Source organism: Lissotriton vulgaris, chromosome 3_2 (genome assembly GCF_964263255.1).
Source record: "Lissotriton vulgaris chromosome 3_2, aLisVul1.2, whole genome shotgun sequence".
Classification (NCBI taxonomy): domain Eukaryota; kingdom Metazoa; phylum Chordata; class Amphibia; order Caudata; family Salamandridae; genus Lissotriton; species Lissotriton vulgaris.
Genome location: NC_141690.1, coordinates 192,210,317 through 192,238,183, shown reverse-complemented (window position 1 = coordinate 192,238,183; position 27,867 = coordinate 192,210,317). Strand labels below are relative to the sequence as shown.

The 27,867-nt window shown below is 44.6% G+C and overlaps 1 protein-coding gene across 1 annotated transcript in view; it reads right to left on the bottom strand.

The window, feature by feature from the left end:
* Positions 1 to 27,867, bottom strand: part of POLN (DNA polymerase nu) — a 2,377,116-nt gene that overhangs the window by 1,086,845 nt on the left and 1,262,404 nt on the right. Inside the window, exons 13-14 of the mRNA XM_086964459.1 lie at positions 27,272 to 27,355; positions 2,780 to 2,875 (exon numbers count right to left, since the gene is read on the bottom strand). Of these exons, the coding sequence (XP_086820585.1) occupies positions 2,780 to 2,875; positions 27,272 to 27,355 (180 nt within the window). The remainder of the gene's footprint in view (positions 1 to 2,779; positions 2,876 to 27,271; positions 27,356 to 27,867) is intronic.

Genomic DNA, 27,867 nt, shown 5'->3' with positions numbered 1-27,867 from the left:
CCCAAGGACCTTGCTGTGTCTGTGTCTTTTTTGATGTCTAGTAGAGCGTCATCCACATGCTTTCCGAAAAGCATGTATCCATCAAATTGCAAGTCTAAGATCTTATTCTGAACTTCAGGGCGAAACCAGGTAGCCCGAAGCCAGCCGTGCCGTTTTAGAACAGCTAAACCTGCCAAGGCGTGAAAAGCAGTTGTGGCAATGTCCATTGCGCAATCTATGATTTCCGAAGAAGACCGCTCTACCTCCTTCAGGATCTTCTTCGCGTCAGCCTTGGCACTGTCTGGCTGTTGATCTACAAATGGTGATACATCGCACCACATTTGGCAATCATATTGTCCCAAAATTGCCAGTGCATTGGCAGCTCTAACAAGGATGCTGGACATAGAGGAAAACCTCTTGCCCACATTGTCTAGGCACCTACCCTCCTTATGCGGTGGTGCGGAAAGGGGCGCCGATGGATTTTTAGATTTTCTTTGGGAGGCCTGAGAGATACCAGAGTCCTGCTTTGGTTGACCAACCAGGCAAGTGGGACTATCATCAGGAGCCTTGTATTTTTTCTCCAGCCGCGGAAGAACAGGGATGATGGTAGCTGGAGACTGCATCACTTTTATCCCCTCACTCCTAACATGTTCTACTATTGGGATAGATCAGATGGATTTTCTGTGAGGCTCCCTAAAATCATAAAGAAAGCATTCCGACTGTACCATTGGAATAGGAACTCCAAATCTCTTGGACGCTCTCTGCATAAGATTATGGAAACCCCCAATGACTGCTGGAGGGGAATCTATAGGATCGGGTGATGGAGAAGCTGGATCTGGGATGATATAATCGTACCATTCCCTATCCGGATTCGGGACATCTTCCACATTCCGGTCATCATCTGATGAATCATCATCATCCTGCACAGTGACGATGTCTTGTTGGCTTTCTATTGGTTGCAGCTCCGGAGGTGGAGCCACTGTAGCCGAAGAAGAGGTCGGAGGTGCTGGTGGTGGTGGTTGCACTGATTGTTGATCAGAGGTATGAGACGGGAATCTCCTCTTATAATCTAACATCATTTGTAAGTCACTAATAAGTGAAGACGGCATGGCCACCATACCCTGATGTGAGAGCTCTTAAGGTCTATCTCGTGGAGGGAATTGTTGTTGATCCAAGTAATAATCTTCAGAATCCGAGTCCTGGTATTTTACTTGAAATTGGGATGGACTGTACACAATCCCATAAGGACCTTCTTCATCGTCAAAATATTCCTCATCCAAAAGCAATGCGGAGGTAATGGTGTCGCTCTACGCGGAGATGTCATTTCCGGTGTGATTTGGCGTCTTTTTATAGAAATTTGGACTTTTTGTATCGTCGATGAGGTCGTCGTCGAAGGAATCATCGACAGAGAAAGGATCGTCGACGATGATGGACTGATCGTCGACGGTATCATCGGAGAGCTCGACGTCTGTACCATTGTAGCTGTTGTCATCGATATCGTCGCCGTCAACTTCATCCTCGTCGAAGCCATCATCGGCGTCATTATCGTCGACGTCAAGGTAGTCAGCATCGTCGACGACACTGTGACAGGTACCTGTAGCGTTGACGACGTCATCGTTGAAGTTGTCGTCGGCGGAGCTCTCGACGACGGGCCCGTCGACAGAGCTGGAATCGACGCCTGGTGACTTTTAGATGCCGTCGTCGACGTACCTGATGTTGTCGTCGACGGATGGATTTTCTTCTCAGATTTTCCCTCCTGAGGTACTGATGCTGGTTTCTTGAACAGTTTTGCCTTTTCAGATGGTGGAGAGGCAACAGAAGGTCCATGGCTCACCTTCTGAGTAGAAAGTACCTCAGGAGCAAGTCCCTCCCTCTACTTTACACCTCAGTGAGGAGATTTGTTGGGACTGGGCCTGTCAGACCTATCAGAGGTCTTTTGTAAGGCCTTAGCAGGAGGTTCAGTTGACGTTGAAGGGGAAGACCTACCCCTCTTTTTAGACCTCTTTGAAGATGTAGCTGAGGAAGAATCTTCACTGTTACCAGAAATTACTTCCTTATGTGACCTCATCTTCTGTAACCAGGTCAAGAGACTTCCTTCCCTGTCTCTCAGAGTCATGGTAGAGAAGGTCCTGCAGAGCTTACAATCAGTGGCCTTGTGATCAGGGTACAAGCAATAAATGCAGTCTTTATGCTTGTCTTCAATATAACGTCTTTTTTTAGAACAAGTGGCACAGGTCTTAAACAAAGCTTTCTTTCCTATATCTGACATCCTTAAGAGAATAAAGTTGAAATCCAAAAGTTGTAGCGTAATCTGACAAGAGCTCAGTAGAGACTCCCTTAGCACAACGTGGGGTAGAAAATCTGAGGTTCTGAGGCCTCTCAGGAAGGTTCTATGGGGTGAGGCTAATCTGATTGGTTGTGGTATGTTTTTGGTTTCTTTTGCAAAAAGAGGTGGATATGCTACAAAATGAGATGAGGCCTAGGCCTTTCTTTCTCTTTTGTACCTACTGCTTTGTTATTTTTTATTTACAGAGGCTCCCATTCCGATGACAGGGATGATACAAGCTATGGGAATCTATGAAAGTTCCAATGCTGGAGTAACCTAACCTACTTGGAGAGTAGGCAGCTCCTGCATATTATAAATAATACAATTATTTGTTTGCTTCATACACTGTATCAAAATAGTCTTTTGTCAGCAATAAACTGAATAATCGGTTAACTGAAAAGTGAAGCCTTAAAAATCACCGTATGCTGGCATAGGTATATAGCTTGCAGTTGAAACCAAACTGCTGGTGCTCACCGCAGTTTCTGAAGTTGATTGAAGGTGCCGCAAGTCAGTTTTGGGAAGTTTCTTGCTTGTGCATAGTAAATGCAGCTGCAGCTTTTTGAATAATACCTAGTTAATGAAACACAACGAAAAACAGTTGGAGTTGTTTGGTATGTAGCCATTTGCCAACAGAGAAATCAATCATCATGGTAGCTGCAAGTCAAGAAAAATACAACTATATGTATATTACAGAATCAGCGATAGCGGCTCTAGAGTTATGGTTACAATGCACTCTGCATAGGGATGCCATTTTTTACTCTTTCGAACTATAAAACTTTCCTAAATTTTATTCATTGATAGTGACTTATCACAAACATTTTTACCTCCGTGTTAAATACCTAAAGAAAAAGTACCGGGCCTATAATAAAATCCCACTGGACGAATAGTTACCAAAATTGTATTCATCAATAGTGACTTATCAAATACTTGCTGGTAAATGAAGTCCAAGAAACGCTGAGTACAATTGTTTCCTTGAGTAGGCTCAGTCCCCCTGTGCTCCTTTAGGCTGAAATTATATTTCCCTTAAGTAGGGTAAGGATTCCAGTCTGCAAGTGTTCATCACCCTAGAGACAGCTTGCTTAGCGGAAAGGATGTGGCATAATGTAATGAGGATATCGGAAAGCAAGTTACTGCGAGGCAATCATGCTGGATGGTGAGAGACAGCTTTGAGTGCACTTCCGAAGCACAAGGGCTTTTGTTGTTTTACATAAAGTGCACAGCTGCTCTGGCCGTGGGAAGATGCACCAGTTTCTTTACGGATTGCAAAGTCTAGATGGAAAACGGCTACGGAGAGGAACCCTTCCTTTCCGCTAAGCAAGCTGTCTCTAGGGTGATGAACACTTGCAGACTGGAATCCTTACCCTACTTAAGGGAAATATAATTTCAGCCTAAATGAGCACAGGGGGACTGAGCCTACTCAAGGAAACAATTGTACTCAGCGTTTCAAGTTACTGCGAGGCACTCTTGCTGGATGGTGAGAGACAGCTTTGAGTGCACTTCCGAAGCACAAGGGCTGTTGTTGTTTTATATATTTATATTTATATATATATATATATATATGTATATATATATATATATATATATATATATATATATATATATATATATATATATATATATATATATATATATATATATATATATATATATATATATATATGTGAATGATATCTTTTTAAAATACATTCTAGCATATGAAAAACCACCATAAGAACAAAAAGACTCTTTCCAAAGGCTAGAAAGAGGCTTACCTTAATGGAAGAGATGACGAAGCACCGCCTGGGCTACTGCTGCATTTGCGTCCTGCGCGGATTCCAGGCAGTAGTGCTGCATGAAGGTATGAGTGGGCCTCCAGGTTGCAGCACAACAGATCTTTTCCAAAGTCACCCCTGCGAAGAGGGCCACTGATGTCACAACCGCTCTGGTAGAGTGAGCGCATGCTGAACTTTCAAAAGGTTTGTTGGCTTTGCCATGACAGAATTGTATCTCAGCTGATATCCATCTTGCGATAGTGGCTTTTTTTTTTATTGCAGTCCCTTCTTTGCCTTGGCCATAGGCGACAAATAATTGATCAGTCATTCAAATGTCCTCCATACTCTGAAGATAGAACTTAAGGCAACGTTTGACATCCTGGTATGTAGCGCCTGCTCTGCAGGCGTTGATGGTTGAGGAAAAAAGGACCGGAGTATAACCAGCTCATTGAGGTGGAATTGAGAAGGCACTTTAGGGATAAACGAGGGATTAGTCCTTAGAATCACAGCATTCTCCTTAAATATTAAAAAGAGTTTCTTAATGGTGAATACCTGGATTTCTCTTACTCTTTTGGCTGAAGTGAGGGCAAGGAGAAGGGCGACTTTCCATGTTAGGTATTTCAATTCAGCTTTATGAATGGGTTCAAATGGTCTTTTCATGCGTTGTGCAAGGACCATGTTGAGGTTCAATTCCGGTGGAGGTGCTCGCACTGGAGGGAAAGCACGGAACAGCCCCTTCATGAATTGTTTGATGAGGCTTGAGGCACAAAGCGTAGTGGCACTGGAAGCTCTTCTATAACGAGAGATAGAAGCCAGATGCACCTAACCGAAGAGAAGGCTAACCTAATTTTGCAAAAAGAGAGAAGATATGGTACCAGAAACAGAACCTTTTCCATTCTAGTTTGTACGTCTTGTTGGTGATCTCTGCTCTGGATTTTGAGAGGATATCTCTACACTCTTACGAAATGTTCATGTCTCTAAATTCCAGGTATTCAGGAGCCAGGCGTGTAAGTGCAGTGACTCCGGATTTCGATGTTGCACTTGACCATTGTCCCTGTATAGGAGAGGAGGAAACAGCCGCAAACCTATGAGTCTGGCTTCAGAGAGGTGAAGAAGTTCCGGGAAACAATGTTGCCTGTGCCACCTGGGTGCAATAAGAATCAGACAACATCCTTCCAGTTTTGCTTTGGTCAGTATCCTGGGAATCAATGGGATGGGGGAAAGGCATAGGCATATATCCCTGACCATCGCATCGATAGGGCATTGCCCTGAGAACCCTGAAGGGGATACCTGTTGGCATAGAACTGGCATTTGGCGTTGTTATTTGTGGCAAACAGGTCCAGAGATGGTTGTCCCCATAGAGCAAAAACTTCATCCAGATGGAATTGGTTGCGTTCCCATTCATGGCAATTGTCCGTAACTCTGCTGAGAGCATCTGCCAGCTTGTTGTGCAAACCTGGAACATGCTCTGCCCTGAGAGAAATCATGTGCTCTGTTGAGCAGCTCCACCGTTCTTGCACTTCCAGACAAAGCGTGAGAGATTTGGTCCCTCCCTGTTTGTTTATGTAGGCCATACTGGTCGTGTTGTCTTTACTGACCAGTACAGAAGCACCTGCTAATCTCGGCAGGAAGGCCTGCAAAGAGAGGACTATGGCCTTCAACTCCAGGTTGTTGATATGACTTTATTTTTGAGACTTGGACGACTTGCGTTGAAATTTAAAGTCCTGCAAATGGCCTCCCAGCCTTTCATGGAGGTATCCGTATCAGGATGTAGTCTGGTATGTTTTGTACGAAAGTCAGTCCTTTTGAAAGGTTTGAGGTGTGGTACCACCATTTCATTGCTATCTTCATGGCCGGAGTAATCCGAACGATGTCTTCAAAAGATCCCGATGTTTAAAGCCATTGCTTTTGAAATTCTTCCTGGAGAGGTCGCATTTTGAGCCTGGCCAAAAGAACCAGGTCTATCGCCGATGAACACATACCGAGCAGCAATTTTTATTTCCTTACAGAAGCTGACCTTTTTCTTGCGATGGCCATAGCAAATTGTTGTAGACAGGATTGGCGTCCTTCCGACAAGAATGCTTTGCATTGGATTGTGTCCAATCTGGCTCCCAGGAATTGTGCTATCTGATTGGGAATAAATTAGGACTTTATGAGGTTGACTGTCAACCTCAACTTGGTGAACAGCCGCAAGCAAGCGTTGGTGGTCCTGGTTACTTGCTTTGCCGTAGATGCCTTTCACAGCCAGTTGTCCAAGTAGGGGAATACTTGGTGGCCTTGGGAACGTAGGGCTGCGGCTACCGGCACCAGGCATTTTGCAAATATTCTGGGTGCTGACTTGAGGCCGAAAGGGAGAACCTTCAATTGGTAATGGGTACCAGCCACCGCGAATCTGAGGAATGTTCGATGCTTCTGATGAATGGGGATGTGGAAATATTCATATTCCAAATCAAGGGAGGTCATGAAGTCTCCTTTTGTTGAGACGACGTAAGATCTCGGCCAGAGTTACCATCCTGAAAGTTTGCTTCCTCAGGAACTTATTTAACTGTCTGAGATCCAAAATTGGTCTCCTTTCCCCTGACTTCATCATAACCAAGAAGAAACGGGAGTAGAAACCTTGCCCTCTTTGCAGAGTTTTAACTTTCTCTATGGCTCCTTTTGTGAGCATAACTTTTGCTTCCTTCTACAATAAGTGAAGACGAGGGGGAGGGGCTCCCCTGGGTGGCGTAGTTGGAGGTTTTTGAACGAATTCCAGCGTGTGACCAAAGGCAATCAAATCCAGTACCCAACGGTACGAAGTATACTCTCCCATTGCTGGAAGAAGCTGGATATCTTTGCGCCCACGGGAGGGGAAAAAGAGGGGGATAAAAGTTACTCTGGTAGAATCATAGTTTTTTTCCATTGTTCCTGCCTTGGATCGATGATCTCTTTTGACTCCCTTGGCAAGAAAAACCAGCTTTGGCCGGTTAACGGTAGGCAGCGGCTTGATAGGATTACCTATATTGTGGCTGATAGGGCTGGTATTGTTTCATCTGTAGGTAGAAAAACCATGTCCCTTTGCCCCTCTGAATGGTACTTTCCTTTATTGGAGGGAACCTAAGGATTTTGCTGTATCCGTGTACTTTTTGATGGATAGAAGTGCCTCATCTATATGTTTCCCAATCAAAGCGTCCTCATCGAACGCCAAATCCAGAGCCTTAGACTGGACCTCCAGTCTAAATGTGGTTGCTTTCAACCACCCATGGCGCCTTAAGACTGCTGCATCTGCCAGTTGGCGGAACCCCATGTTGGCTAAGTCCATAGCGCAGTCGATTGTCTCCGAGGTCACCTATTCTCCTTTTATGATGATATTTCTGGCTTCCTGCTTTCTCTCCTCAGGACTGATGTCTAGTAAAGAGGACATTTCCAACCACATTTGTCAACCGTAGCAAATGTTAGCCAAAGCGTTGGCCGCCTTGATAGTAGTTGCAGCCAAGGTGGAGAATCCTGCTTCAGGTGGCCTGTCAGACAAGAAGACAAATTTTCTGGGGCTCTGTATTTTTTGTCTATGCAAGAGAACACTGGTGGTATTGTGGCTGGGGTCATCATTATCTTTATCCCCTCTTGCCAGATGTAGTCTATTATTGGAATTGTGCGTATTGATTTTCTGGCTTCCCCTTTAAAGTCATACAGGAAGCAGTCTGTATGTGTAACCTCCATGGGGAGATGGAATCTATTAAAAGCCATCTCCATTAAGTTGTAGAAAACCCCTATGTCTTCTGGCGGTGAATCCGCTGGCTTGTCTGATGGGGGGGAGGGAGTGGGAATAATGTAGTCCTCTCAAGGGTCTGCAGGCATAGGGTCTGGAATTTCGCCTTCTTCTCTCTCTTGTGTAAAAGGCAGCACTGCAGGTGTTGCTGGCGAACTCAGTTTCTCAAGGGCCTGTGGTTGAACCGGTGGTTCCTTGAGATGGAAATCTTTGTTTGTAATCTGCCATCATAGCTTCAAGGTCTTGTATCAAAGCTGGCGGCAGGTGAGCTATCTCTCTTGGGTGATGTTCTTGATATTCATAGCGTTCATAATGACGTGGCAGTGCCAGATATGGCTGGTAGTATTGCTGGTCATCATAGTCTTCGTCAACTTCTTGGCAATTAACTGCAGCTCCAAAGGCCTGTGCGCCAGTCCGTACATCCCATCATCTTCCTCATCATCATCATCCGACTCTTGAAGATAAAAAAGGTGCGAAGGAGGCAAAGGGGGAAGCTTACTGTAAGCTGTCATCTCAGGTTGAAATCGCCGACGGTGGCATTGACGGACTCCTGGTCACTGATGTTGGATAACTGGTAGTTGGCAGTATTGCCACTGTCGCTGTCGATGGAATCGCAACTGCGGATGGCCTTGTCAACGGTGTCATTGTCGACGAACCTGTCATCGATGGTGTTGTCGTCCTGCGACAGTAGTGGCCTTGACGCTATCTTCGTCGGTTTCATCACTGCAAACCTCACTGACTGCACAGATGGGGCGGTCGTTGACAATGATGGTGTCAACGATACCTTCATTGACAGTATGGGCCTGGATGAGGAGGCTTTACGGTGCTTCTTTTCTTTCCTCATTGGAGTAGAGGACACAGAAGACGAAGGCTCAGATGAGACCTTAGAATGTTTCTTCTGTTTTGAGCACTAGCTTTCTGAAGAGGGTTTGAGGTGTTTCCACCTCCTCTCCAGAGTCTTTCTCTTGAGATCTTGCTCTCTTGTGAGGCCAGGATGCGCCATCGCTGTTCTCCTCCGATGATTTGCGGTGCTTAGTGGACTGTAACCACAAAAGCAGCCTCCCCTCTCTATCTCTTATGGTTTTAGAAGAGAAAATGCAACAGAGTTTGCGCCGTTTTACCTCATGGGCTGGGTGGAGGCAGTAAATGCAGTCCTTGTGAGGATCATCAACATGGACTCTCTTCTTGCCACATGTCTTGCAGGCCCGAAAGATTCTTTCTAATCAGACATGGTGAGGAGACAATTTTCTGAAGAAAGACTGAGTAGAACTCAGGGAGACTCCCTTCACACATGACCCAGAGGCGTTTAACAAACACCCCCGCAGCCCCCGTGGTGCGGGGGGCCCCCAGTCTTCAGTACAGGAAGGGGGGCCCCCTCAGCTTATCAGTAGAGAGCTGTGAGTGGATTTCTCTCAGGCAGCTGCAGCCTGCTCTGAGCCCCTCGCTCTGACCCAGGACTTGTGAAGGCACAAGGGATTTTAGATCCGTCCCAATCAGGCTTCCGTGCTGCCCACGGTACAGAGACCACAGTCCTAGAGATTGTGGATAATATCAGGCTTACGTTGGACAAAGGGGAGTCAGCAATTCTGGTCCTTCTGGACTTATCAGAAGCTTTGGATACCATCTCCCACAACATTCTGAATCGATTGTGGGAGATGGGTATCAGAGGAAAAGCCCTGACTGGCTGGGTAACTATCTTACTGACCGCTCAACTACAGTTCAAGTTGAGTCCCTGACCTCCAGCAGCCGCCCAGTCACAGTGAGGGTACCCCAGGGATCTATCCTAAGTCCTATGCTGTTCAATCTATACTGGACCCTGTTGGCCAACGTCATTAAATCGTACGGCTTCAAAACCGTATCGTATGCTGACGATACCCAGTTACTTATTACATGCGGCCCAGACTACTCTGACACACATCTTTGCTTTAAAAACTGCATGATTGATATAAGTAACTGGATGAGCAGCAACAAACTCCAACTAAACAGCAGTAAAACGGACATCATCCTGTTTGGCAAGGCCGAGGGATTTTGGTCACATGAATGGTGGCCGCCGGAACTGGGATCCTGTCCCCCCCAAACCTCCAACCCGAAACCTAGGGCTAACAATAGATCATGCCCTGTCCATGAAAAATCATGTCAGCCAGGTAATCGGCATCTGCTACGGGATTATGCGTAATCTCCGGAAGATCTTCAAATGGCTTCCTATCGAAGCCAGGAAGCCTTTGGTGCAGGGCTTGGTCATCAGCCGGCTCGATTACGGCAATGCTCTGTTTTTTGGACTCAACGAAAACCTGCTTTCCAAACTGCAGACCCTGCAGAATGCGGCGGCCAGACTGACTCTAGACCTTCCGCCTAGAACCCCTTCCGCCCCTACCTTGAAAAAACTCTGTTGGCTCCCCATACGCCAGAGAAGCCACTATAGGATTCTGAGTCTCACGCACGCCATCTTGGACAACTTTGGTCCTAATTACTTTAGAAAGAAGCTTAACTGGCATGCACCAAATAGACCACTAAGATCCAGCAATAAATCATTCCTGATCCAGCTCGTGTCCGTACCTCTCGAAATGGCCACTGCTCTTTTTCTAATGTTGCCCCTCGGTTGTGGAATAAACTGCCCCCTCACCTTTTATCCATTTCTGAACACAAACTCTTCATGGCAAGTCTCAAAACCTGGTTGTTCCCGAAATAGTGCCCGCCGTTGCCTGGAACATCTTTTCGGCACTGTTCTACTGTTTTTCAATGCCCAAGCGCCTTGAGACCTTGCGGTGATAAGTTGCGCTCTATCAAAACATTTTACCTGACCTGACCTGATCTGAAGAGAAACAAAGTAACAAGTTACATTGTTTCTCTTCAGTCAGAGCCAGGCCCGGAAAAAGGATGGGCGTGGGGGCCCCAGAGACAGCAAGAGGCAGCACAGAGGAGAGCTGACAGGGCAAAGGATGGGTGTGGAGGTCCCAGAGACATCATTCCCCACAGAGCACTGCCTCTGAGACGGGAGAGGACAAGGATGGGGGTGGGGGCCCCAGAGAGAGCATTCCCCACAGGACTCTGCTCCTCTGAGAAGGGAAAAGGACAAGGATGGGGGCCCCAGAGACAGCATTCTCCAGGGCAATGCCCATATGAGAAGGGACGAGGCAGCAAAATTGTGCCCTCAGGTAAGCCCTCTTGTTTAAACGCACACTACTTTGTGAGAGAGAGTGGGAGAGAGTGGAGAGAGAGAATGGAGAGATTGGAGAGAGAGGGTGGAGAGAGAGTGGAGAGAGAGAGTGGAGAGAGAGAGTGGAGAGAGAGAGTGGAGAGAGTGGAGAGAGTGGAGAGAGTGGAGAGAGAGAGAGAGTGGAGAGATTGGAGAGAGAGAGTGGATAGAGAGAGTAGAGAGAGAGAGTAGAGAGATTGGAGAGAGAGTGGAGAGAGAGAGAATGGAGTCAGACAGTGGAGACAGAGAGTGGAGAGAGAGTGGAGAGAGAGACAGTGGAGAGAGAGAGTGGAGAGAGAGTAGAGCGAGAGAGTGGAGGGAGACAGTGGAAAGAGAGTGGAGAGAGAGTGGAGAGAAAGCCAGTGGAGAGAGAGTAGAGAGAGAGTGGAGGGAAACAGTAGAAAGAGAGTGGAGAGAGAGTGGAGAGAAAGACAGTGGAGAGAGAGTGGAGAGAGAGTAGAGAGAGAGAGTGGAGGGAAACAGTGGAGAGAGAGAGAGTGGAGAGAGAGAGTGGAGAGAGGGACAGTGGAGAGAGAGAGTAGAGAGAGAGAGTGGAGGGAGAGAGTGGAGAGACAGTAGAGAGAGAGTGAAGAGAGAGAGTGGAGAAAGAGTAGAGAGAGAGTGGAGAGAGAGAGAGTGGAGAGAGAGTAGACAGAGTGGAGAGAGAGAGTAGAGAGAGAGAGGGAGAATGGAGAGAGAGAGAGTTGAGAGAGAGTGGAGAGAGACAGTGGAAAGAGAGTGGAGAGAGAGTGGAGAGAAAGCCAGTGGAGAGAGAGTAGAGAGAGAGTGGAGGGAAACAGTAGAAAGAGGGTGGAGAGAGAGTGGAGAGAAAGACAGTGGAGAGAGAGTGGAGAGAGAGTAGAGAGAGAGAGTGGAGGGAAACAGTGGAGAGAGAGAGAGTGGAGAGAGAGAGTGGAGAGAGGGACAGTGGAGAGAGAGAGTAGAGAGAGAGAGTGGAGGGAGAGAGTGGAGAGACAGTAGAGAGAGAGTGAAGAGAGAGAGTGGAGAAAGAGTAGAGAGAGAGTGGAGAGAGAGAGAGTGGAGAGAGAGTAGACAGAGAGGAGAGAGAGTGTAGAGAGAGAGAGGGAGAATGGAGAGAGAGAGAGTTGAGAGAGAGTGGAGAGAGACAGTGGAGAGAGAGTGGAGAGAGAGTAGAGAGTGAGGGACTGGAGAGAGAGAGAGGGGAGAGAGAGTAGAGAGAGAGAGTGGAGAGAGAGATTAGAGAGAGAGAGAGTGAGTGGAGAGAGAGTAGAGAGAGAGATTGGAGAGAGAGAGTGGAGAGGGAGTAGAGAGAGAATGGAGAGAGAGAGAGAGTGGAGAAAGAACGTGGAGAGAGAGGAGAGAGAGAGTGGAGAGAGAGAGTGGAGAGAGAGTGAGTGGAGGGAGAGTAGAGAGAGAGATTGGAGAGAGAGAGTGGAGAGGGAGTAGAGAGAGAATGGAGAGAGAGAGAGAGTGGAGAGAGACAGTGGAGAGAGAACGTGGAGAGAGAGGAGAGAGAGAGGAGAGAGAGAGAGTGGAGAGAGCAGAGAGAGAGAGTGGAGAGAGAGAGAGAGGTGAGGGAGAATGGATACAGAGAGAGTGGTGAGAGAGTGGAGAGACTGACTCAGAGACTAAATACTGACTGACTGAGAGACTGACTGGCTGAGAGACTGACTGAGAGAGAGTGAGACTGACTAACTGAGAGAGAGTGAGACTGACTGACAGAGAAAGAGACTGACTGACTGAGGTAGAGAGATACTCACTGACTGAGAGAGAGAGACTGACTGACAGACTGAGAGAGAGATAGACTGTGTGTATGAAGCTATGGAATGCCTCTTAAGATTGCTATTGTCTCCTAATTAAAATGTACTATCAAAATTTGCTCTTTGTAGTTACATCTGCTTTTGAAATACTGCATTGTCGCATTGTCTAATGTTTTTACAACAGAAACAAGAAGGAGCAGTGGATGCACTTTTGTCAAAACTGAACGATGAGTGGGCCGGATGTTGTATATCATGACAGGAGTCTGCATCAGGAAACCCACCTAAAATTGGGCAAACTTCCCCGTCCTACTGATGGCAGGGACCCTGTAATGAATAGACCACCACCTATGATAACCTGCTGGCTGACTAAGCCCAACCTTTAACTCCCCCATCCAGTGTTACTTATAACGGCTGTATTGGTGACAGTGGCGTAACAATAGCCCTGCATCCCCTGCAGTATAGCGGGTCGCTGGCCTGAGAGCTCTAGACTGGCACGAAGAATGGGAGGGGTGCCCCCTCCATGTAGTTTGCAGGGGGGCCCCCTCAAGTTTCATTACGCCACTGCTCCCGGCATGTGCAAATGTCTAGTGTATACCATTTCTGTTTCAGGAGAAATGCCCGTTCTTCAAGTAAAACTGGGCAGCTGCCGACAATATGTTCAAAAGATTTGTCATAAAGTCCGCAGCCCCTGCCCGTTGTTGTTTCTGAGGGGCGACGCCATCGGGCAAAATGTTTTAGAAGCAGCCATTCCCCAGGCATCAGGGCCATGAATCTTGCTTTCTAATGTTTTGAATACATGCAGGACAAGTGGGATGAAGGAAGCGCTGGTTGAAAAGTATTTGTAACAGCCCATGCATGCTTGTATTTTGTATAGTGTTCATATCAACCTAATACGAAAGAAGGCGCACACACGTCTTTCGTAAATTTATGTTATGCACACAATTTTAGTAAAGTCAAAAGGTCTTGGCTAAAACACATCTAAAAACTGCTAATTGGTCTAGTATTGACTGACAAAGAGAAATAAACGTAAAAAGAAGGTAAAAATACAAAGAAAGATGGCAAGAAAGGAAAAAAAGAAGGCAAGAAAGAGGGAAATAAAAGAAGGAACAATGGAGAGCAAGCATGAAAAAAAGCCGGGAGGAAGGAACAAAAGAAAGAAGAGAGAAAGAAGGAAGACAAGAAAGAACATAGGAAGGAAAAAAGAAACGGGAGAAAGGAAGAAAGTGGGGAGAAAGAAAGAATGAAAGAAGAAAGAAAGAAAGAGAGAAAGAAAGAGAAAGAAAGAAAGAACGAAAGAAAGAACGAAAGAAAGAAGGAAGGCAGGAAGGAAGGAAAAAGAAAAAGGGAAGGAAAATAGAATGAACAAAGGAAAGCAGTGTTGTAATTTGGCAGCGATTGGGTTAGCGTTAGCAGAAGCCATCCTGTATTTAGAGGCTATCTTGTCCGTTTTGTGGAATCCATTTTGTATTTCTGGCAGCCATTTTGTTTGCCATGTGCCTCCACGTGTATGCCATGTGCTCTGTCCTACCTTGCTGTTGTCTGCTCTTGTCATCTGCCTAGAGACAGGTTATATTTAGCCTCTTTCACTTTGCACATGCTCAGTTGAGCTTGCAGCTGTCCATGCAGCTGCTGTTAGTCTGTAAATGTCAGGATGTGTTCACCAGAATTAGCAACTGTTAGCTCCTCCCATTGTTGACTGTGCATTTTCCATATGACCTTATATGTGCCTAAAACCTACTTCTTGTACTTGTACCGCCTTCTTTTGAGCCCCTGTGTGGGTATAAAAGGACGAAGCTCCTTCCATTCAGTGTGCTACTTCATACATTGCCGAAGGGTATTGTGTGAATGTAGTTCCATCTCATAAGGTTAATAAACTTTGTATTTTCTATTCCAGTTTCTGTGCCAACTTCTATTCTATTGGTCTGAGGACTTATGCAGAGAAGGGCGAACCCCTTGCACTGGTAGGCCTTGCTGAGGCTCACCACCACAAATTGGCGCCCAACATGTGGGGCTCATCGGCGACTCGGATGCCCGAAGGAGTGGTCGAAACGGAGGATTGGAATCTCGCTTTGGACAATCACTGCCCGAGGAGACCTGCGCCTCGGCAACCACTGCGTTTTTCCTCTTTTTCTGATCTGACCCTCCAGGTGGTGCTTGTCCTCGACTGAGATCTCTTCTGTTGATTCGCCGTGCAGTGACCATTTGGTCAATTTGAGAACTTGGCAGTTGGAACCTGGACACCAATTGATTGTTAAGAGTCGTTATGTGGCACTTGCTGTTGGTTTTTGATGCCTGGGATTGGTAAGGTAGTTTAGTAACGCTTACTGTGGCTTACTGTGGCTTTGGAATTTTGGAATTTGTGTTGGCCAACTTTGGATTTGTATGGGATTGATATATGAATTGCAATTTATACAGGCAGGTAATGAGGAGAATTTTCTCTGTTTTTGAATTGATTTGAACGGCACAACGTACTACAGTACCTTAAGTGCTACTTTGGTTATAATGCTGCATATTCTGCACTATTTTTGGCTTGCCTGTTTCTAGCACACTTCGTAGGATGTGTTGCTTTTGTAGTGGTACCAATTTGAGACTTGATGTAGCACAACCGGCCCCCTCGGAGGGGACGCCTAATAGGGACATGTATATTAAATAAGGTATTTCTTCTATAATGTACAGCACGTTATGGAATAAATATACTCGAAACAACGAATGTTTAAGCGAAAGGCTAGACAAGACATGTTTGACTGTACGAATGTGGGAGAAAGAAGTGCGTGAGCGAATGAAGCGTGAGCAAGCCTTGATTGAAAAAGAACAGCGTAAGAGCATTCATGCGAAAGCATTGGAAATGAAAAATAAAGAAATGAAAGAACTTAAAGAGAGAGAAGATAGGGAGCATCATTTACAGGTAAATGGCCAATACACTGTGCGTAGACCTCTTTATCCTATTCTTAATAAACCCCAAGATGATTCTCTCTTGTTAGATCGTTCTCCACCTCCGTATACTGTTACTTCTGCTCCTTATGACTCAGGTGAGGACTCTCCTGCAGACCAGGAGAAAGCACGGGAAACTCGTTCTATGTTGTCCGCTGAGCGTGCGTCTCAGCTTAGATCTGCTGCTCGTAAAGCTGCCCATAATATTGCTCTTGCTTCTGAATTTTTAGATGACATGAAGGATTGGCAGGAAAGGGAGCAAGTATATTTTACAGAGGGGTTTGCCGCAGAAGTTGTTGAACAGTTTAGGAAACATTCTGACGATTTGGAGCCTGTTGATATAGCAAATGATTGTAAGCAAATGCGTGATGGTCTTTTTGTCTTTTCTCAGGTGGCTGACTCAATCAGGCGTTTGGTTAAATTACGTGTTGAGACAGTCCATTTGTGGGAAGAGAAAAAGGCAGCAGACGCAGGTGCACAAACATCTCAGACTGGCGCGGCCCAAGCTTCTATCTTCGGAACAGATAAGACTACGATAGTTTATGCGAAACCTATGCGGGAAGACTTTGTATGTTACTCCTAAAGGAGCAGGTACAAGTAATGATAAGGCTTCTACTGATGCAAAGGGTATTTTATTTATAATTGGGTTTACACTCCTTAGAATAGAGCGGATGTTATGGCTCTTAAAACTGCATTACCTGATCCACGAAAGAATCCAGCAGCCTTTTAAGAGGAAGTTGAGGGTGCTATTAGCTCTTGTACTATGACTTTACCCGATATTGACCAGTTTTTCGGTTTGATATTACCCCCTGATATGTGGAGAACTGTGCGTAAAGTTGATGATCGTGCGACTTTTGGGGCATTATAGAAAGATTTAGAACAATTAGATGAAGAAAGAGAACCCGCACAGAAACTATGTCAGTTAATATTAGATCTTCCAGCAGCTATTATAGTAAAGTTCAAAACGATTATTCCCCCTAAAAAGATAGATTGGACTGTATTAGCGTCTTGTAAACAAAAGACAGATGAATCGGTTTCTGACTTCTTCACGCGTTTTAAGGAGGCATTCCACTATTTTAGTGGCCAGTCATTGACCGATGACACAGACAGGCATCTGTTCGTCGATAAATATGTTGTATACCTGTTGCCAAGAATAGCTAGTCGCCTAAAGGCCAACGAGAGTTCATGGACTACCTCTTCTCCAGTTTGTCTTTTAACTATTGCTCCGTATTACGAACAACAGGAATTAGAAGCGAAAGGCAATGAGGATAAAAAGACTAAAGAATTAAAAATGAAGGTTATGTTGGCTCAGGCTTATGGTCCGCCTTCTAGAGGCAATGATAGAGGTGGACGTGGATCTTATGGTTCGTTCTTTTCTTCTTATGCTCGTTCGAATTTGTCTGTTGACCAGTGTGCGTATTGTAAGAAATTTGGACATTGGGCTTCTGATTGTCCGGCACTACGTGCTCAGCAGTATCCACGTGGTCGGGGACAAATGACAAATCGTTCAGGATATTCAGGGCCTAGAGGAAGCACGTGTTTTGAGTTCTACTGATCAGTTTCTGGTTGATACAGGAGCTTCTCATAGCGCCTTTTCTAAACAATTGGTTCCAATGGCTCCCCTGTCTGGCTTAACTATTACATCGATAGGTTTCGATGGAACACCTTCCCTTAGCCCATTATCACAACCGCTTGCATTTCATGTTGATAAATTTACTGCTCCATGTCCATTTTTGCTTTCTCCGAATACACCAGATAATATTGTGGGACTTGATATGCTCAAGCATTTCAGGGCTATGATACGATGTTCTCCAGAAGGCGTATGGGTTATTTTGAATGACAACTATCCTGTAATGGAGAGATCCTGCATTGTAAAAGAGGACATTGCATTAGCTTCACTCCCTAGTACTTTGTGGGCTACTTCAGACACCGATGTAGGGCAAATGGTTATTCTGCCAGTGCATATTAGTGTCAAGGAGGGTGCTTCATTGCCACGATTGCCTCATTATAAAATTTCTCGAGAAGGTGAAGAAGCACTTATACGGATTGTTCATGATTTGATTAAAGTGGGGGTTGTGGCGGAAGTTCCTTACAGTGTTTGCAACAGTCCTAGTCTTCCTATCTTGAAAAAAGATACTGACACTAGGATTTACAGATTCATCATTGATTTGCGAGAAGTCAACAAGATTGTAGTACCGCAGTACCCTGTGGTTTCGGACATAACGACATTGCTTACCCTAGTTCCTCCATCAGCAACTAAATTTTCTGTGATTGACTTGAAGAATGCTTTCTTCTCGATTCCTATTCATCCTGATAGCCGATATTTGTTCGGTTTCACTTTGAATAATAAATCGTACAGATTTTGTAGAATTCCTCAAGGGTACACTGAGAGTCCGAGCATTTATAGTCAAACGTTGAAACGACAACTTGATTCCTTTACTTTGTCTGAAGGAGTAGCTCTCATACAATATGTCGATTTCATGTTGTTGGCAGTAGATACGCCTGAGCATTGTGAACAGTGTACTTTGTCTCTACTTTCTTTTCTTGCTACACACAACCATAAAGTGTCACTGAAGAAATTGCAATATTGTAGACCAAAGGTAACCTATTTAGGTCACCTTCTGTCTAAGGAGGGTTGTGAACTTACATAAGATCACATACAAGCAATTTTAGACACACCAGTACCTTCTACTCAGAAAGATGTCCGTGCATTCATTGGTTTGACTTCATTCTGCAGGCAATGGATAATAGGATTTTCACACATTGTTAAACCCCTGCTAGCACTTTTGACTAAAGACACTCCAATGCCCCTTCCATGGACAGATGAATGCCAGGATGCTTTTTGTCAGTTACGACAAGCTCTTTGTTCTGCACCAGTGTTAGGCACTGCAGATTACACAAAGGCTTTTACACTCTATGTACACAAGAAAGATGGGTGTGCATTGTCAGTTTTAGTACAGGCACACGGTGGCAAGCAGCGTCCCTGTGCATATTTTTCAGCAGTTCTTGATCCTATTGCTCGAGCATTGCCTGGGTGCTTCCATTCAGTTGCAGCAACAGCTGTGTCCATACGTCAGAGTGAAGGGATAGTTTTGTCACATAGACTGTTCGTGCTAGTACCCCATGCAGTACATACGCTTTTGAATCAGACCAAGACGCAACACTTGACTAGTGCTCGTTTAACAGGATACGAGTTGGCACTGTTGGCCCCTCACATTACTTTAAAGAGATGTGCGACAGGGACCCAGCTACTTTGTTGCCATATCCAGCGACTCCGCCTCAGTCACAAGAATCTCATGATTGTATCTTCCTTACTGAGGAACAGACAAAGGGTTGTGTCGACTTGCAAGATACGCCCCTTTCAGATGTAGATGGGGAATTGTGGGTTGATGGGTCCTGTTTGAAGTTACCAGATGGCACGACCTCAGCTGCATATGCAATTACGACACTTGGGACAGTAGTGGAGACAGCTCGCATACCACAGAAGTCGGCTCAAGCAGCTGAGCTAATAGCTTTGACACAAGCGTGTGAACTTAGCACTGATTTGCGTGTGAACATCTATACAGATAGCCGCTATGCTTTTGGAGTGGCCCATGAATTTGGCCTACTCTGGAAGGAAAGAGGCTTTCTTACATCCCAAGGGATGCAGATAATGCACAGAGAACTAGTGCATAATCTTTTGACTGCACTTACATATCCAAAGAAAATTGCTATTATTAACTGTAGCGCGCACAAGAAAGTAATTGATAAAATAGGACAAGGCAACGCCTTTGCAGATCGCGTAGCTAGTGAGTCTGCGATGCAACGAAGCACTACATTCATGTATGTAGTGAAATCACAAGCTGAACGTTGGCATGATGCTAGAGAAGAAGTATTAGATATACAGAGATCTGCCTCTGTGAAAGAGCTGGAGCAATGGTCTAAAGAAGGAATGTTAGACGATGAGGGCTGTTGGCGTAACAAACAAATGGGTAAGTGGAAATTGCCTGCTGCTTATTTACAACCTATGTTTCAAATGGCACATGGGCTGGCACATGTTGAAGCTCTAGCAATAACGAAATTGCTTACGCAAGTTTGGGAGCATCCTGAAATTTCCAGCACAGCTAAGAGAGTAGTACAGTCCTGTTTGATCTGTTGGCAGTATAATCCTGGTAAAGGGACACGAACTCCTACAGGAGGGTTTGCTACACCGACTGCACCTTTTGAAGTTTTGCAGATGGATTACATCCAACTTAAACGCTGAAATAACTTAAAGTATGTCCTCGTGGTGGTATGTGCCTTCAGTAAATGGATGGAGGCATACCCTACAAAGGATGATACAGCTCTCACTACAGCGCAGGTGCTTCTAAAGGAGTTTTTCCCTAGATATGGTGTTTGCAAACTTTTGTGGAGTTACAACGGACTTCATTTTATTGGGCAAGTTGGTTAGCATGTCCTGAAAGGATTAGGGATCAAACAGAAATTCCATGCAGTCTTCCACCCGCAATCAGCAGGATTAGTGGAGAGGTACAACGCTACACTAAAGCTGAAATTAGCGAAAATACTGGCTTCCACATCATTGAAGTGGCCAGATACACTACCTTCCATAAGATTGGTGCCACATTCACGATCTGGCCTTACACCATATGAAGTGGTATTTGGGAGACCGATGAACATTTGGGGAGTTCCTAAGCCACCCCCTGTACATGATGTACCATGTGTTCTGATGAATGATTATTTGGCACAGTTAACCGACAGTTTGATATCCATTTATCAACAGGTTCGAGAAGCTCTTCCAGACAGATCTACAGGTGAGGCCCACAAACTCCGTCATGGAGACCATGTGATGGCCAAGCTCTTCGGGCGGTCGAACAGTTTGGAGCCGAGGTGGCGAGGACCAGAGCAAGTGCTCCTTGCGACGAGGACAGCAGTTCGAGTGATGAACAGGAAGAACTGGGTCCATAGCACTCACTGTAAGCGAGTGTCGCCTGCCTTGGTGGAACCTGCTGTGCTGACTGATCATCGAGAGATCTTGGAAACAGAGAAGGACCACGCTATCTCATCTGACGAATCTCAGGGAGTCTTCCCAGACCACACGATTTCTGGAGCATCGAGATACCAACTGAGACCAAGGAAAGAGCCTGCATTGTCGGAAAGGACTGGTTGAGCTACAGCCCTGGGTTGGTAAAACGGAGTGCCAATGTGGCAAGGGGGGGGAATCAGTCTTGCAAAGTGATACCTGTCTTGACCCTCGGTGAAGAAATCAACGGCTGCCTAGGGTTAAGAGCTCCAACAAATGTTTTTTTTTTGACGACGAAATAATCAAGTCTGCTGAAAGATCAAAAGTTGCTAAGATCTGCAATAAGAAAATCATTTGTGCTACATGGTTTGTTGTTGCTATGGTGGCTATGGCAGTAATAACTTGGTTTGTTGAGAAAGTGGCTCCTGCTCGACAATTGCTGATTACCACTACTTCTGCACCAGTTGAGCATCACTATTTCACGCTTACCTATCATGAGCAGAACCATCAACAATCCTACCTAAACAATACATTTATCCAGATGTTGCATCATACACATAATGCCACGAATACTACCGACTGTTGGGTGTGTGGGATGATACCTGCGCACCAAAAGAAAGGAGGAACACCTTTTATTCCTCTTCCATTCTCTCATAACGGTTCTTGTCAAGCCTGGTTTGCGCTTTTGTTTGACTCTGAAAAAGCGAACATTACAAAGATGACAGTAGGACAGATCAATTAGCACCTTAATAATGAATCTTATCCTGATGAGAATGGTTACCCTCAAGCTAGAGGAACACAATGGGAATGGCTAGAGGAACAAAATGGGAATGGGAGGAGTACCAACCTGACAATATTTCTATGCCACATGTCTTCACAAATACAAGGACTATGAAGAACAATGGACCTTTTGTGATTTCTGTGACAAGAGCTAAAGCAGACTTATGTATTAGTAGTGTTGGGAGAATTCCAGTGGGGAGAAGTGAATGTACTGTAATTCTGACAATTGAAGGTACCATTAACAGCAGTTTTAGGTCTTCACATAATACATACTTCGTTTGTGGTAATAAGGGATACTACCAACTACCTGTGGGGTGGTCTGGGGTCTGCTATGTGTCCTTTCTGTTGCCCCCTGTGTTTCTGGCACCTGCATCGTATCATCTCAACTTCAAGCTATACAATGACATTTCAAAGAACAGAAATAAGAGGACAATAAGTATGGATGAAGTTGACCAAACTGGCACTGCTTTGCAACAATATGTCGACTTGAGTTTATTCTTTTTTGTAGGTGCTGCATTGAACAGCAGAAAGATAAGGCGATAGACTCGTGTTGTGGAAGCTAGCTGTTACCAATCAGACAGCAATGGCACTTGGGAACATTACAGAAAAGCTACAAGTTGCGAGGATTATAGCACTCCAGACTCATATGGTACTTGATGTGATTTTGGCTGATCGAGGTGGTGCAGGTCGTATCATCGGCAGCAGCTGCTGTGTTTTCATTCCGGATCACTCGCCTTCAGTATATGATGCAATCTCTAAACTACGTAAGATTGCTGCGGACATTCACCCAGAGACTGGTACATGGACTTTTTCCAACTGGTTGTGGACACTCTTTATTACTTGGAGCTGGAAGCTACTGATTATGCTATGTATACTATTGGTGATACTATTTACATGCTGTATATGTATACAATGTGGTCCCATGCTTTGCTCTATTTGCATCACTGCTTGTACACCTGCTAAAAGAAATGTTGCGGAAATGAAAGCCCAACAAATGCTAAATAAAGAGGTCACTGAACTGATGAGCATCGATGTACAGGATGCATATCTAGATTACCCCAGATGAACGAATGTCTTCAGCTAATGCTAAAAGGGTCATCTGTTGTAATTTGGCAGCAATTGGGGTAGCGTTATCAGAAGCCATCCTGTATTTAGAGGCTATCTTGTCCGTTTTGTGGAATCCATTTTGTATTTCTGGCAGCAATTTTGTTTGCCATGTGCTACCACGTGTATGCCATGTGCTCTGTCCTACCTTGCTGTTGTCTGCTCTTGTCATCTGCCTAGAGACAAGTTATATTTAGCCTCTTCCACTTTGTACATGCTCAGTTGAGCTTGCAGCTGTCCATGCAGCTGTTGTTAGTCTGTAATTGTGAGGATGTGTTCACCAGAATTAGCAACTGTTAGTTCCTCCCACTTGTTGACTGTGCATTATCTGTATGACTGTATATGTGCCTAAAACCTACTTCTTGTACTTGTACCGCCTTCTTTTGAGCCCCTGTGTGGGTATAAAAGGACCAAGCTCCTTCCATTCAGTGTGCTACTTCATACATTGCCGAAGGGTGTTGTGTGAATGTAGTTCCACCTCATGAGGTCAATAAACTTTGTATTTTCTATTCCAGTTTCTGTGCCAACTTCTGTCCTATTGGTCTGAGGACTTGTGCAGAGAAGGGCGAAACCCTTGCACTGGTAGGCCTTGCTGAGGGTCACCACCACAGAAGGAAAGAAAGAAAGAGAGAAGGAAGAAAGAAAGAAAAGAGGGAAGTAAATACAGAAAGAAAGAACAAAAGAACGAAGGAAAAAGAAAGAAAGAAAAAGAAACAAAGTAGCAAAAAATAAACAAAGAAAGGCAACAGGAAAGAAGGAAAAAAGAAACGGAAGAAAAAAAAAGAAAGACAAAAGGAAAGAAGGAAAAAAACCAGAAAGAAAAATGGAAGAGATAAAGAAACAAAAAGAAAGAGAAGGAAGGAAGGAAAAAGAAAGAAAAACAAGATGAAAGATAGAAAAAATAAAGAACAAACAAAGTTGCAAAGATAGAGCACACTCATGAGCTTATAATGAGAGTCAATGTGAGATACTGTTTGTATTACTGTTGCATTTCAAAAGGCTATGTTCTTCATAATGTTTTCAGAATAGTGAAATACCAGCAGCAAGATAAATAAAGGTCACTTCAAAAGGAACTTAAAACAGCATTGGCAGGAGATAGGAATTGATAAAGCTGGAATGTGCCCTGTACATCAGGCTCTAAACATACAGGCAACACTAAAGTAAAAAAAGTCAAAACAAAAACACTTACACTGAAGGAAAATACCTTGTGTGTGGATGTGCTCATTGGGAAAGAGCAAAATGCAGTCACTGAAAGTGACGTTAACCAGCCACCCATCTGCCCCATGCTGCTTGCTGTAGTGGGCGGAAATAAAATGTTCAGTGACACAACAACAGACCAATGGATGAAGAGGTGCATGAAACCCCTTGAAGTAAGTGTGCTGTACATAACATTTTATTAAAATCAAATGATCTTGGCTGACGCCAGACCTAACAAAAAATGCCTCAAGCATGCACTGGAAAGATACAATTCATCCAATCAGAACACTAACAGCTAGATTCATCATAGTCCCGTTTTGCGAGTCCTTAATAGCGATTATTAAGGAATCTCTATTAAGGACTTGCAAAACGGGATTCATGTAGGAATCGCTAAATAAATTGCGATTCCTACACATTCCTTATTTGCGATTAGCAAATTGCTAATCGCAAATAAGGAATAACTCCCCATTCATTTAGCAATGAATGGGGAGTTATTCCTTATTTGCGATTAGCAATTTGCTAATCGCAAATAAGGATGCGATTTCAAGGGTTCCAGGGGTGTCCAAAGAACACCCTGTAGCACCCCTGAAATGTAATCTACATTTGTGTTGCGCACACACATGTCCAAAGGACATGTGTGTGTGTAACATGCAACTTAGAAAAATGCATTTAAATGCATTTTTCTAAGTTTACGCTATTTACCACGAGGTTTGACCTCGCGGTAAACAGCGGCCCAAACTTGCGATTTTGCAATTTTAAAATGGTTCATGATTTGCATTTAAGGAATCTCAAATAGAGATTCCTTAAATGAAATTCCTCGCAAATGTGCGAATTCTTTATTAGCGAATTTTGCATTTGGGATGATGAATCCCAAATGCAAAAATTGCACTCGCAAAGGGCCAGATTCTCAGAATCTGGCCCTTTGCGAGCGCAATTAAGCTTGATGAATCTGGCTGATTGGGCCTTATTATAAGTTTGGTGGTGCCTATATAAAAGGCACTGAAATGGGAACGCCAAAGCAAGTTCCTGCATGGCATGGACTATCAAGTCCATACCCTGTAGGGCCCCCTCTATTTCCTCACAGCCACACTGTTCTTGGTGCGCTCACCGCTGTGAAAACTGAGGCAGGGAGGAAATTTGCAATATGCTTGGTGGGCCACAGCACCCCACCAAGCATATTGTGTCCTCAAGACCTTTGCATGACCACCAGGGATCGCGGATCCCTGGCGACAGCAGCAGTCCCATGGCAGTCCGACCGCCCTACTTGTGATAGGGTGTTCGGACCACCGGTGCAGCAGTTGCCGCACCACCACAGTAAGTTTGGCAGTCCCTCAGACTGCCAAATTCATAATAAGGCTGTTGTAGTGTCTCCAGTCCAAGAACGACACATACTACAAACTTTTGGGTTCCCTAACTTTAATGGAGCATAGGAACCCTGTGCCTGAACAGCCAGAATCCAACAGTCCCACTGGTCACAATCAACCTGGAACCTACCTATGTCACTATCCCCACATTCTACTAAAGACTAGAAACAGCAGGTAAAGAGTGAAGAGAGACTAAGTCCTGAGGGTCAACATAGCTTTAAATATGTACCACAAGTATATGAAGACAACGGCGATGTAATGGAAGATGTGTATAAGGAGGTCAAACTGCGTCTTCACAAATGTTTTGCTAAGACATTGAATATTGTAATGCAACGACACATACTCCAAACTTTGGAGTTCTTTAGCTTTAATGGAGCATAGTAACCATGTGCCTGAACAGCCAGACACCAACATCCCCACTGTTCACAACCGACCTGAAACCCACCAATGTCCTATCCCCACATTCTCCTACAGACTAGACACACCAGGTAAAGGGTGAAAAGAGACTAAGTCACATCATAACACATTATGGGTTCATCTATATATATATTGTGATGTCACCCTTCCAGAAAGGAAGGCTCAATACATTTTAATTTGAAAGAAACCATTCATATGGCTCTATCTTGTTCCATTCTATACGATTTTGCTTTTCACCTTTGATGACATTTATATATACTTAACATTACGTGTGCACAGGACTTTCGTTGTAAATCTGTATTGTAGTCACAGTGCAGTACTAGCAAGATAGATGAGATAACACTTGTTACTTTTGAAAACTTACATTTAAATGTTGATTGCAGTCACGGTGCAGTGCTAGCAATTACCACACAATGGCAGCGCTTGCAATAACATTTCTCTTTCCCAGGCTTGAACTCTATGGTGCTGGTCGAGTGGAAGGGAGAAATGGCAAAATAATTTTTCTCATGTATGATGACAGGTGAGATAGAGCTTAATTGTTCATAGTTTATTTTCAATTGCTTGATTATGAATCAGCAATACACTACATACAGGCGAAGCAACAGGAATCCTTGGTAACGTTTGACGAAAGCAGCGAGCGCGCCAGTGTCAGACATACACGCTGAAACCAAGAAACTGCGCAAGAGCAGGCAGCGCGAGGGATAAGAGCGCGAGCCCTCTTTTGAATGCCTAACGGGTTCGAGGGCTTGACAGCATAGCGTTTTAAGTTTAAAGTAAAGATTGATTGCGGGTGGCTGAGAAAATCGCTTGGTCTGAGTATTAAAAAAAATAGTTTCTGCGATGGCAGTCCTCCCACACTCCTCACAGTGGTGAAAGTTTTGAGCATGCGACGCAGGGTTCCTTTCTTCTTGACCTCCACTTCACGGGCACAGGTGTCTGGCACATCCCATCCTCGTCGCCAATAATGTTGTAGTGTCTCCAGTCCAAGAACAACAAGTACTCCAAAATCTGGGGTTCTTTAACTTTAATGAAGCATAGGAATCCTGAGCCTGAACAGCCAGACACCAACAGCCCCACTGGTCACAACCAACTTGGAACCCACTTATGTCACCTTTGCCATATTCTGCTAAAGACTAGAATCACCAGGAAAAGAGTGAAGACAGACTAAGTCACATCATAACAAAGGCCTTAAATCCAGAATGCTCCTGGGTGGGTCAACAAAAGAATAAAGAGAAAAGCCATTGAAGCAGGAGAAAGAAAGTCAGGCAGACAACAAAGACACCAAATCATGGGCAAGGGGCTGAGCCAAAGCCCCCTCTATGTATATGTACTGTATTGCAAACAATCGGTCTTGTCAACAAACAGCCTTAGATGTCTGTAATCGAGACCTAAAAAGCAACTCCAATTTAGTAAGGAGACATGAGTTATTTAGGATAAGATCAACCAATGCCACTGTGGGCCTCATTATGATGAGGTTCGGACCGTAACAGACGGCTTGTCGGCTGAGGTCCGAACTGCATCTACTACTGTGGTCCGACCGACGCATTATGATGCGGTCGGAACCACAGACCTGAGGTCGGCCGGTTCCCAATCTGCAGCGGTGTTGGTCGGAGGCAACTCAGACGACATTGTAATAAGGGCCTTTGTGTATTCCCAAGGGGTCATGCAGCAGCACTGTGGATAGTCAATGCAATGGAACTCAATAAAATTTGAAATATTTCCAAAATGTATTAATACCTCTCTGAGATCATTATTGTTTGTCAAGCGGAACTTCTGCCCAGCTGATAGATGTGCTTCTTTTTCCAACTCTTTGAGACGCAACTGCAAAAGAGTAACATCATCTTAATTATAATGATGGCTCATATTTGACATTTCACACATTATAACCACTGTAGCTGTTTACTTAGCATAAATGCTCCTCCATGCATCACCCATCCCTTACAATGTGGCCTTACGGCTAGAGCGGTCAACTTCGAAGCTGGGGAACCAGGTTCAAGTCCTGGCAACGACGCTCAACATCCTGTAATTTTAGGCAAATCACTTAATCTCCCTGTGCCTAACAAAAAATGATGTGTCCTTCTGTAACAAAACTGGTGCTCATGTAAAGCGCTCTGACACCAGATGTCTAGTTTGTGCTATATTAAACTCTTTAAAAAAACGAATGCTTTTAAACCAGCAACCACTTTGAAGCCTTACCTTGTTTTATAAGTGCATGTATAATATAACCTACACTTGTATTAGACGGGTGACATCAGGGTTGTAGATCACTAGCCCATCATAAAAAGAATTTCTCCAACAAACATTGATTTTTAGGAATCACAATAAGGGAAAAG